We start from the raw sequence: 13,072 nt of genomic DNA on the forward strand, positions 1-13,072 counted from the left end.
TGTCAGTGTTTGTCCCTGGATTCCGTAGGATGAGGCAGGTGAGAGTCTTCAACTCCTCTTGGATGGAATGCCAGTCCGACGCAGGCCTCTGTACCCATTTACAGCTTGGTGGACTGAGACCATGCAGATTAAGTGCATTGCCCAAGGACACAGATGGGTAGCATGAGCAGCACTCATACCTAGGTCTTCATATTGGGACAGCTGAGCTACCTGCTCAGTGCAAATAGTAGGACTCCACATTTATCCACATTTGTGGAATTGGAGTTGGCTACCAATACATAGACATGGGTTTGACTCAGTCCATCCAGCCGTAATGTGGATAGGCCTCAGCTGGGAAGGTAACCTACGATGGACTGGTTTCCTGTCCAGGGGGAGTTGAAGACTCTCACTTCACACTGTGGTATCTGGAGAGAAACACCAGTACTAATGAGACTTGGGGCCTAGACTATATAGTACTTGCTACTTCACTATTTAACATTCAGACTCCCTGTGTTTGCAGAGGCTTTCAGATACTTTTGCCAGTAGCATGACCTTCTGTAGAAATGTCCTTCAATCTCCAGTGTGAGTGTTGAGTTTAACCTGGCACAGACATTAACTATAAAGGGTGGTGTTGGTGTAATATTCACAAGTATCTTTTTGTGGCAAATTCTCAATAAAAAGGTTAATTAAGGGTGTTTCTATGATTGTTTTGTTGTTTTACTTCCAAAAATTAAAATTTGTTTATTCTTGTGCTCAGGGACACACCTTCTTTACTACACTCTGTATTACAGAGGAAACAAAATGCCATCGATAACAGATGGTCCAGCATATGGTCCTCTACCCGACTGTTCTTTTGGGCACAGCGCACACACTCACATGCACACACATATAAACACACATATGCTGTTCATCAGCATCCCAGTACACCCACCACATAAGAATGAGGCTGACATTGTAAGGATTAACAGAGTGGCCTTGTGGAGATACAGATGGGGCCTCAGCATGTCTCTAATGAATGTGGTCTGTGGAGCCACCAGCTCTGTCTGCTGTATGTGAAGTGGTTTATTCGCTGGAGCTCCAGTTATTGACTTGGCTCCAGTTCAGGCCCAACTACGATAAGTGCCAGGTGATGACGTGAGGGCTTTGCGGGTGTGAACCCCGCTACTCCCAGCGAGCATGCTCCCTATGAGTTTCTTTACAGTCCAGAGGGTGCCGGGAGCCATGAGGTGACACATAGTAGCAACACGGAGCAAGAAATTAATTAACTAAAAGTAAAGAGATAGCAGAGATCCATGTGGAAATTTTCTAGGGTGAAGAGACAGAGGTGTAATACACAAGTCTGTTCTGAGAGTTTCTGCACAACCTCATTAGGCGGTGGGGACAGTTGGGAAATGGCAGCTACAGTAATCCTGTTGGGAGGTGGAGAATTGGTAGCACTGAGATGGAAAGCAGCCAGAAAGAGAGGCCCGGCCACTTGCGTTCTCCAGAAGACCGCGTCTCCCCAAAGTATGCCACCTGGGCTACAAAGAGAGAGAGAGAGAGAGAGGGAGAGAGAATCAAATTAGATGGCATGTAGAAGTCAGCCAATTTGCGTCTTCATGGCTAAATGACAACACATTCATGAGGGTTAGTCATGCAGATAATGAAACACAGCGAGGGGATGTAGTCAGAGGAATGTTAGTGCCTCTAGGCCTTTACTCAAAATCTAACAGGTTGAGGCAATTTAAGGTGTACCATTCTGTAACACGTCAATTATAATTCAGCTACCAGAGAGCGCTCCAAACTTTATCTGAGAGCCATTTCACATTGTAGAAAGGTGTCAAAACACACCAACATGACACCCTTACTCCACAGTTCTCCTACGATCGCCCCCAAAAAAGTCCAAAAACAGGATGAAATGGCTTAATCATGTTTGCCTCCTAACAGGCTGGTTTATAAAGTGCAGACCTGGCAACCAACTTAAAATTGAAAGAAAAGAATGCACTCTTGGCCAGAATCACTACAAACTCTACTGCGGCTTTAATTCTTTCCCCGGTGGAGCATGATCAAACAAGTTTCAAGCCATAGTCACTAAAGAAATTCAAACATGATTGAAGCCGTTAAGACTACGAATACCTGGAAGTTACCACGTACTACCAACAATTTCCGGAATTGGGATGAAAATTTTGAACAGTTTAAATATTAGATCCTGATTTCAAATCTGGTGCCGGTGATGGCCGTACCTACTACATATACCAAGTTTATTCAAGATTGAGGATGGATCACGAAGTTACTACGAAGCTTCAAAATGTGCCCTGATTTGCTATTCTGGATTAAATGGGAAGGAACGGTGCTCTGTGGAACAGCCCAATAAATGACATGTTTTGGCTGAAAAATTCTGCCTCCTATGCAAATATTTTGATAAGATATTCACATAACTCACATATCTGCTTAATCCTTGGAATGTTGTCCATCAGGGGGTGCCATTACTTTTCCACCTAGTAACCTTCCTTTTCCACACACTCACATTAACACCAATTTTTGCATCCTGCTGGTGAAGAAACTGGGTGTCTTTTCTAGGCACTAGAGATACACAGTTGCTTGCATCTCTGCATTATAATTGTAATAGTGTCCCTTCAAGTGTCCTTTCAAATTGGGAAAAAGGAAAAAGTCAAAGGCCACGATCAAGATTCTGACTTTATGGCGAGTGCGGAAACTGTACAACTCCTCATTCAGGGGGAGGAGGAGTAACAGGAAGACAGAGGTCAGGAATGAGAGGAACAGTAGTAGCCAGTAAACCAGTATGTCTAGTATTTTGTGTATTTATATTACAAACTGTTTTTCTTTTTTACTTTCACTTTTGATACTCTGTGTGCTTCTTACCTTAGCTTACTTGTGTGCTGCTATACAATGCTGCTGGAACCTCAGTTTTCCCTGTGGAGTCTTCCCAAGGGATCAATAAAGTTCCATCTAATCTAATCTAAGATTTGAGCCACTGCAATGTATCCATTGTCATGAAGAATTACATCTTTATTTTGCAACGTTTGTACATATCAGTCAGAGCTGACAGTTTCTATGTTCCAAAAATTCTGTGAGGACTATGCCCTCACACCCAAGAAATTGCATCTGTAGCTGTTATGTGGCAGCTGTTACAGGGCCTGGTCATGCAGACTCATCATAGCTAGGTTTTCTCCCTTCAAACGCCTTGCAGAGCTTCTTGACTGTACTGACATCTGCACAGGCGTCACCATAGACCACACTCATTCGCCCATGAATGTCCTTAGGTGTACAACTTTCCCCCATGAGGAATTCAACAAGAGCACATCATTTCAAATGCACGTCCATATATGTTGTAATTTTTGGTCGCCTACTGTGCCCATCTGTTACGCCAAAGGTGATTCTTCGCCATTTGGTGTAGGAGTATTCAATAAGAAAAGGATTATTCTCATACCAGTTTCACTTCAATAACTTGCTTGTTGTTGAAATAATCCCACTTGAGGCAGAACTTTTAATTAGACCCTCATATATGAATTTTTCGAACCGCTATTTCGTATGAATAAAGGGATCAAAGTTTTACTGGAGAGTCATTCCTCTTATCAGTGTGCCAAAATTTCACTGCCTATCTTAAATCCCATCCGCCCTTATGTGAACATTAGTGCTAGCAATGACAGTGACAGAGAGAAAAAGGAGGGTGAGAAAGAGGGCAGAGGGAGGGGGAGCAAGGAGCACGAAAATAATGTTTGCAGTAATGTGGCGTTTCCCCCATAGAGAAGCAAAGAGGTGCTGCAGCTGAGAAGGGTGCAGATTGTAACCCTGCAGTCTTTCTGTGCTGGAGAGCTTTAGAACCCACCCATGTCAAGGCTGAGTGGTTTGGAACGACATTGAATGTGGTAGACCATATACCAATGCACAAATAGGCAATGCTCTGTGCGTGCGCATGCATATATGTAGCTCGGCTCCATGCTTGGTCAAACAGACAGAGCAGGAGAATCAGTCATAACTGAGCAGGGGAAAAAATGATGAGATGTTCTTTTGAAACAGCTCAAAGAAAGGGTTGGAATCTGGGTCTCTACAAGGAGCTGGGATTCTCAACATTGTCATCACTAGATTACAACACATTTCTTTCTTCATGTGCCAGTGTCTGTGTGGACATTTGCCCTTGTGCTCTGTCCACTGGACATTGACCCTTTACGCTCTCCTTGCATGTGGTGAGTCCACATGGAGGTGATACTATGTTGTATTTTTGGGCTGAACCTGACCAAGCTCCACGGTTGTAGACCTGGCCACCAGGCACTTGTCTGTGAGCGTCCCACCTCCACAAGGCCTGGCTCCAGGAGGAGGCCCCAGTTTCCCTAAACTGGACGAGGTGTCTCCATCTGTATATTTGTCCATCATAAAGGGTCTTTTTGAATCGCCCTTTGTCTGTCTCCTCACCCCGGACCACTTTGCCAAGGTTGGCACTACCGGGAACTAATGCTCCAGAAAACACTGCTCCCAGGATCACTGCAGCAGACAAACGCATACAGGCACATCCACCTGGGAAGAGGCCCCGGTAAAAAGCCAGAACAAGAGGGATTATGTAGCCCATCTGCCTTGGGAACTCCTCGGGATCCACCAGGAAGAGTTATAGGATTTGGTCCAAGATAGGGAAATGTCCATCTCGGTTGGGACTCCAGTGAGGGCAGTCGCATCTCCTCCTCTCTCCTCTCTTCTGTATTTCTCTATCTCTGCCCCAACTTTCAAAAGTCCCAACTTCACAAGACTATTAATTCTTCTAACTATATTTGGAATAACCATGGAATTGATCAGCTGGTCTCTCAACGCTATTGACACCATCTTTTCAACAAGGAAATCAGGGCTGGGGGACCCTGCGTGCCCAGATGGAACCTATCCTGTGGGCTATGTTCTCGACGCCTGGGAGAAGTGGCACGTCATGTGCTTGGCACCACTCTCCGTGGAAGACGTGGAGTATTTATTCTTATTTGCTTTTATGGCAGGAGGGCTTTTGCTGCTTGGATTAAGCGCTGCCCTGACCTACCGGGAAATTGGCAAGACGGCTGCTACCAAAACCACAACCCCACACATGTCCATCATGATTAATGTTGTGGGCAAGGCAGTACAGTCTCAGACTGCATTAACTCTTGAACTTAAACGCAAATTGGAAATCACCTCCGAGCAAATGTCTGCCTTGCACAGGAATTGATGTTGGAGACCAGTGAATATTTACAACTGGATCTGGACGCTTAAAGAGAGGCTGTATTGGAACTCTCTGCCTAACCCAAACATGGCAGCCTTATCAGCTACCAAAGGTTAAAATGCCCCATTTGTTTTCCTCCAGAAGGATTACAACGGCCTTGGTGAAGCATCTGGCTCCTTTTCATTTGCCCTCCCCTACAGTCTGCGGTTGTCAAGGCCACTCTAGACTCTACACATATATGGACAGAGACTGATATGAACTAATCTGCACACATGACGCACACCCCCCACCCCTACCCCCCTCCTTGTGTTTCTGTCCCCACTCCCCCATCCCAGCCTCCGCTCTGCCAGTCCCCCCGAACTCGGCCGCGTGGCGGAAATGCTGCTGCTGCCCCCAAATTTAGCTCTAGATTATAGCTTTTCAATTCACTTTATATTTTGTAAACTTTTCAGAATTAGCTTTAATTTCAAGTATCTTTATATATGGCTAGCTTTTTCACTTTGCACGAGATTTACTGACTTTTATTGCTGGTCTTTCGACTCTGTAAGCTTTCCAGTTAACTTTTTGTCTAGCTTTAGATTGATTTTGCCCTAAGTTGACTTACTTTTCAGTTAGCTTTATGTTCAATCATCTGTTCAACTTTTTAGTTGGCTTTATATTAAGTTAACATTGTATACTATTAGTATTTCACTTAGTGTAATAGCAGGTTAGTGTTGTGCTTGTCATTATGTTTACTTAGCATGGCGGGGCAGTGTTTTGTCACTTTTGCCTCACAGCAAGAAAGTTGTGAGTTCAATTCCGCTACCATATCTCATGTCATTTCGTCATTCAGCATCAGGAAATACACATTAATTTATTGGTTTGTGATATTGTCACAAAAGTGTCACATTTTCGTAACGGGAGCATAAATTTATTTGAAAACATTCCGTGACAGGAGCACAGAATGAAAAGTAATATGGGGGGGGTTAGGGCTAGGGGAATGAGTAAGGTTAGGTTAGGGGGAGGGATAGGGTTATGTTATGTTTAGGGGGAGGGGGAAGGTTAGATTGTGGTTGTGGCTATGGTCATAGTTAAGGGGAGGGGTAGGTTAGTAATAGTAAGATAACCCTGTGACGGAAGCATGAACAAAACCCGTTAGACTGGGCTGCAATTCCGACACTTCTTTTCTTTATGGAATTTGCATGTTGTCTCGTGTCTGTTGGGTTTAATTGGGAAATGCTGATTTCCTCCAACCATCAAATCAGGCGTATTAGGTTCAGTATTAGTTGGAAGCGCCAGTGCCAATCCTGAAAACCATGAGGACGGAGAGTTATTGTGTCATCCCCACTGTGATGCGGAAACATGCAGATGGAAGTGTGCACATCTCAAGTTGCATTGTTCTTTTGACACCATGTGATATTAGAAATGAAAAATAAATTACATTCATGACAAAACTCATGAGCTTGTTTGCTAATATCTTTCTGTAATGTGACATTTTTGGTGAGGATGGGCTCTCTGTAAGTTTTTTTTCTGACTTATTTTGACAGTGGCTGTATAAGGTGAAGCATGTTTCTGTCTTAAATTTTCCATGACTACCGTTACCACTCACCCACGCATGCTGACCCATCATCATTGGGTTCAAAACCCTGGTTGCATCTTCTCTTGGCGCGGCACTTATAGCTGCCATAGGTGTTTGTGCAGACAGGGCGATCAGAGGGGCACACAGAAGGGAACTGGGTACACTCATCTTTGTCTGACCGAGGAGGAGGCGAGGGAGGCAAAGACAACTCCTTGAATTTTAAAAAACACACAATCTTACAGGTGACAACAGCTAAACTTTTTCAACTTACCGGTGCAACGGCCATACTCGTTAAGCGCAAACCCATCACCACACTGCAAAACACAAAGCAAAGACACATTCGAGACATAAAGTGAGATTTCAATACTTTCAAAGAAAGTAATAGAATGATGACTCTTTAAGAACTGCACCATTCATGATTATGTAAGACTGACCTCTATGTTCACAGTAGGCGTGACTTCCTCCTCTTCTCTTGGATACTGGATCTCCAGCACTGAGTTGAGCTCATCAGGTTCCAAGGGTCGGGCCACTGAGTGACCATCAGGCCAGTAGACCTCTACATTGGTGGCGACATCCTTACCTAGTCAGCATAAACATAATACATAAACATAAATGAAAGCTAATTTACATTTTGGAGAAATATGACCACAAAATAAAAATCTTTCAGGTATCAAGCAGGCAAATAATATAATGCACTCTATGATATTACGTACAAGCTGGAGGCTACATAATTTCACTGAATAGACAGCAACAAGCAGTACTCTTTGAGAATTGTGATAGATGGTACGCAGGTAAGTACACAGGTAGGTAGGTTGGTCGATCAATAGATACATCAATTTCAAAATGACAAAGCATCACTTGGCATTTATTGTAATTGAATCTAGACTGGTTGCAAGCCTCAATTATTTTTCCATAACCTTATCCAAAAATCATGACTAGCATGTGTAGTTCAAGGCGGGTTCCTGATCTCACAGACAGATAAAGTCCAATTTAATATGTAATCATTTTAAATTACTTACAGCTGATTAGAAAGGGTGTTATGTCGCTTTGATGAAATTCTGACATTTTCCTGAACACGACAGTTCAGAGGTTTGAGTGCCCGTGCGTTCTGCGTTACATCACAGCACAGAACGTCTGCTTTAAAAAGCTGATTTTCCTTGATCAGAGTCTATGGTAATGGAATGTAAAAATTCACTTTGTTTTCCATCAGTCACATTGGTTAAACTAATTAGCTTTTCTTTCTTTTTCTTTTGTTGCCATTTTCAAATCAGCTATACCACACATGTGAGCAGACAAGCTAAACATTTTCTGGTCAAGTAAAAATTTCCTAACATTTGTCAAGCAGACGTGGTGCACAGACCTGCTGAATTGCTTATGCCATTACGCCACCTTCTGGTAAGTGGAAACGCTATGTCAGTAATCAAAATACAGTCTGAAGAACAAACATGAAAAGTGCATCTTTAGCAGAGTAGATTATCTGTACATACTGTATGTAGAGATCTGCGCTGGAGTCTTGCTGGTTTACAAATTTTTAAGTAATTGTGTTGAGCTGATGTGTGCTTGGACATTTGTGATACAGAACAGGCCCAGTAAATGTAATAGGTGCATTGCCAGATTTGGATGGCCAGCAGCTGACTGTCCTGGGGAGGGTTTGTCACATGGAGCTGGTTCCTCATAAACCAGGCCACATTGCTGCTGCAGAACCTCCCCCCTATAGATCTCTACCAGACAGTTTTGCTAAGGAGATCCAATCAGGCAAGAGGTATTAAAGAAATTCCTTCCACATGGAACTTTAATTTTCCTTCTCACTGCTGATCTCAGTACAGTTCAGTCTTCTTTTCTTTTCTTTTCCTTTCAGTATCTGTTTGAGCGTGTGAGCTAAAATTTGTGAAAACCCCATGATCAGGTGTGATCTCAGCGAAACAGTCTTACCAAGCCCAAAGTGAGCGACAGGCTCCATCTCACACAGGTACCCAGAGCCGCCATCGATGATGCGAGTGTGCGGGCCACTCTTTTTAGTGTACACCACCACTTTAGCCCCTCTAGCAAAGGCACCAAATTTGGTTCGGGGTATCACACGGAGCCATGAGTTGGCAGCGCCCTGAGACACAAACAGGCCGTGAATGTGTAACTGCCCTATATGTAGAATATCAAACCAAGCTACTGGTTTACATTTTGTCTCACCTGATTGACTTTGTACACAGACAGGGGCTGTGCAGCACTCTCACCATGCGATACGAGCAGTTCCAGGCGGCCATCGCCATCAAAGTCTGTTGCTACAGCTCCTGGAGATTCATGACAGAAATGATGCAACTAAACACTCCAACAAACATCAGAGATAACATTACTCATCCTCTAGCAGGCTTAATGTTTCAACAGACAGATGTAATTTTGTGGAACAAGTCCTTCAGCACAGTGGAACTAGATCTGAAGTGAAGCTCTGATGCCATCTAATGGTACCATGTAGGCAAAGCAGATTTAGTCTGAGCTCTTTGTTTGCCTGGTTTAAGGTCATTCCTGAGATGTCTGAGCGGACAGTCTCACCGGTTCCTCTTCCTTCTGGCTCAGCTGCATCCCCGACATTCAGCTCTTCTATCTGAGGGTCTCCATGCTCTCTCCTGCTAACCCTGGCAAAGGAATAGTGCCAAGGTTAGCACAGGAAATACAACTGAAGGCTTGACTCAAGTCAAAGTCACATCCAAATCTCGGCTCTAATGTAACTATGTAACTATAATGTCTGATTAGATGTTATTATCTCTTTTTTTTTGGGGGGGGGGGGGGGGTAACTGAGGCAAACAGCAGAAAATGTGTTCTCCACATTTATGAGAACAACATACCCTACTTTTAGACAATGGTGCAGATGGTAAAACATGTTCTGAACCTGGAACGTTGCTGGATCAATCCCCAAGTACTCCTGTATGTGTAAGTATCCTTGAAAAGGTCAAGAAACTCAAACATGCTCAAGTTAAGGAACACTGTACTCTGTGTTGCATATGGATTTCTGTCTTGAGTACTCTTTGGATATTCTGTTTTTGTGTGTAAAATTGCAAAGTTCTTAATTTGAATATGGTTTCAAACAATTGAAAATACATGAGTTCATTGTCATCGGCCAATTGTTTTAGTTTCTGGTCCTCATTTCCTGTGTTTTTTGATAGTCCCTTTGTATGTTTCTGGCTAGTTTCTTCCAGGTCATTATACACACCTGTTATTAATTTCTGTAATTATCTCCTTGTGTGTGTGTGTGTGTGTGTGTGTGTGTGTGTGTGTGTGTGTGTGTGTGTGTGTGTGTGTGTGTGTGTGTGTGTGTGTGTGTGTGTGTGTGTGTGTTGCCCATTTTCCAGTGCCAGAAAGTCATATGGCTTTGCTAAGGCCGGGTTCACACAGCAGGATAATTAGGCCGATATCGGACCCGATCTTCCCCTTCCGACAATCTTAAGGACGCCCCGACAATCGTAATGATGCTAAAGATAATCTTATCAGATATTCCTGCCGTGTGTGGTGTGTTCAGAGCACTCTGATCTGCTCGGAAGGGCGTCAGGAGTGCTCCGATCACAAATCGGGGTATTCAACATGTTGGATTTTTTTGGCCCGATATCGCTGTGTGTGTTGTGTCCTCCGACCAAAACAAGCTCACAGCCTGCTGAATGTGACGTTCAGCCAATCAGAAAGTGAGGTGACAGACGTACGGAGCGGAAATTAAAATCAAAACAGCTGTTCTGACTTACCAGAAAGTCCGGTGGTCACGCTGTCTCCACTCCTTTAAGGAACACCTTTTCTTTTATATTTGTATTTTTTTTCCCCTCTTTTAAATAGTCCACAAAGTACCTCTGTTTGTTTACTCTGAAGTCACGTTTAATCTCGAGAGATTTTGCGAGATTTCCTGTCTGAACTGTGAATGTCTGTGTGTGAAATCTGTTCGTGTGTGGTGTTGCGGTCCTTACTGTGTGGCTGAACACCACACACTGTACGACCAAACCTGTTAGAGCTATGATTTTTTATCTTCATGTGTGTTGTCTCTCAGGTTTTGGAAACCTAAAGATAATTTTAAGATCCTGCCGTGTGAACCAGGCTTAAGTCTTGTTGACACTGTTTTTCCTGGTGTTCTGCCATTGCCGACCTGTGATTGCCCCCAGTATTCTTTCGTATCTCTGTCCTGCTCCTGTACTGGGGACATATGTAAAACAATTGTGTTTTGTGCACAGACATTTTTTGATATATAATAAAAAATATATAGATAGATATCATGCCAAGCACGTATGTTTTTGTTCATCGATGTGATTGTGGTTGGTATGGATTCCATGTGTAAGAAAACATAGAAAACAATGCTTCACTTGTGTCCATATGACACACAGTAATACAGATTTCTATTTATTTATTATTTTAGTTATTTATTTAGGCTTTTTTTTTAAGATATTCTGTTATGAGACAGCAGCCATCTTGGATTTGGAGATTTATTATCCTCAGGATAAAAACTGAGCATGGCATGAGATCTAAATGTTTTTATTATATATCAAACAGTGGTGCTTTTACATGTGTCTGGCTCACTACCAGTCATGGAGATGTTTGCCCACTCTGACTGCTTCTTGTGAACTGAAGTAACTACCTGTCTTTTGGATGTGCCTTTCAAGCTAGCCCCTTGAACATCGTCGCCTTGGGAACCGATGTGCTGCACTCATTCCAGTGTGTCTTTCTCTGTGTTTGAGCCACCACTCATGCTAGATCCATTAGCTTTCTTCAATCAGTATTTTAATTTAACTGCACTCTTTAGCTAGAGATATTTGTTACTTGTTATTTTTAGGTACATAAACCTTTTATGCCAGATTTCTTGGGTTTACAGTGTAACACTACTAGATAATGGTAGTGATTTGATTTGGGTTCTAACATAAAGTCATAACACCATACTTTGCAGAAAGAGACTTTCATCCAATAAACTTGCATCCGATAAAACACATAAACAGCAAATCACAGATAGTCGGTATTCAATACGAAGTGAAACGCTATCTCTTGGCTGAATTCAACGCCTGCATTGTGTTCATAAAAATATGTCAAACAAGACTTGTATTCCAACAGGATGGATTTTCCACTATTAAGTATTAACAATTGACACGCATCATGTTTTTAATTTTGAGAACCAAGTTCATTAACATTATCTCAAAGAGGAAGCTAAACAGTGAGCCAACACAAGACCAAAAATGGTCTTAATGAAAGATTCACTGGCGTGTGGAAGAGAAGGCGGGATGCCAGACTAGATAAATATCCTTGGCTGGGAATTTTAAATTCTGCTCTGTTTCTGAGTCTCCTTTTAGAATGCTAAATCAAGCCAGTGGAGTAGCCCATTAAGCTCGTCATCAAAGTGTTACTGAAGTGTACTGTGTGTGTGTGTGTGTGTGTGTGTGTGTGTGTGTGTGTGTGTGTGTGTGTGTGTGTATACCTAAACAGCCTGTTGGCAGAGGAGCCCCTGTAGGCGATATTATTGAAGAAGACCTCCAGCTCATTGTCATTGTCGAAGTCTGCAACGATAACTGTGCGAACTGGGGACGGCATGGAAAACTTCTGGGATGCGATGTCCTGAGAGGAGTAAATGCACCAAATTTCAATGAAACAAAAAATGCTGAACAGCTATGATAAAGCACAGGTAGCAAAAATGATCTGTTACTACTGGTATCTCTTAAAAAAAATATTATTAGTGTTGCCAAAAGATGAAAAATTTAATTTACGACTTGTCCACACTGAGAGATTTTAGACTTAAAATGGCATCAGGCTCTCAGAAAATTGATAAGAGTCTGAAACAAGATACTAGAGGATTTGTGGTTTTTGGATTTGATTGACTACTTGCAGACAATCACCAACAAACATTTTTCCATCCCATACTACATAGTTTTCAGAATTATCGGCACCCCTGAATTATAAGCACAAAATTTAAATGAAAGGCACGAGAGAACTGATGCATATCCTGCACACTCTACACACCATAATATAAATGTATAAGTAAATATACATAAATATAAGTAAATATATAAGACCTGGAACACTTGGTATTTCATACATTTTAAATTTGTTTATGCCATTTCAAATACAATAAATAAATAAATAATATAAATTAATTAAAAATATAATTTTCAATTTCTTTTCATTTATATAGTGCCAAATCACAACAGAGTTGCCTCACAGCGCTTCACACAGGTAAGGTCTAACCTTACCAACCCCCAGAGCAACAGTGGTAAGGAAAAACTCCCTCTGATATAAAAGCCAAGATGATGGGTTTCATAAGTAATGGAACGCTTTGGTATAATACCTGTAAATAATCAATTTTATTGCCAGTTTTCTTCAGACAATTTCCAAGTCAGTGAATATGTCTT

General features: G+C 42.3%; 1 protein-coding gene across 1 annotated transcript in view; it reads right to left on the reverse strand.

Moving 5' to 3' along the window:
• Positions 1–310: 310 nt before the first annotated feature.
• crtac1b (cartilage acidic protein 1b) overlaps positions 311–13,072 on the reverse strand; it is a 78,338-nt gene continuing 65,576 nt past the window's right edge. The window contains exons 8-15 of the mRNA XM_034185427.1: positions 12,145–12,281; positions 9,258–9,340; positions 8,898–8,998; positions 8,646–8,814; positions 7,148–7,293; positions 6,985–7,027; positions 6,744–6,887; positions 311–1,499 (exon numbers count right to left, since the gene is read on the reverse strand). Coding sequence (XP_034041318.1) covers positions 1,378–1,499; positions 6,744–6,887; positions 6,985–7,027; positions 7,148–7,293; positions 8,646–8,814; positions 8,898–8,998; positions 9,258–9,340; positions 12,145–12,281 — 945 coding nt within the window. The 3' untranslated portion in view covers positions 311–1,377. The remainder of the gene's footprint in view (positions 1,500–6,743; positions 6,888–6,984; positions 7,028–7,147; positions 7,294–8,645; positions 8,815–8,897; positions 8,999–9,257; positions 9,341–12,144; positions 12,282–13,072) is intronic.

Source organism: Thalassophryne amazonica, chromosome 13 (assembly GCF_902500255.1).
Source record: "Thalassophryne amazonica chromosome 13, fThaAma1.1, whole genome shotgun sequence".
NCBI classification, from domain to species: domain Eukaryota; kingdom Metazoa; phylum Chordata; class Actinopteri; order Batrachoidiformes; family Batrachoididae; genus Thalassophryne; species Thalassophryne amazonica.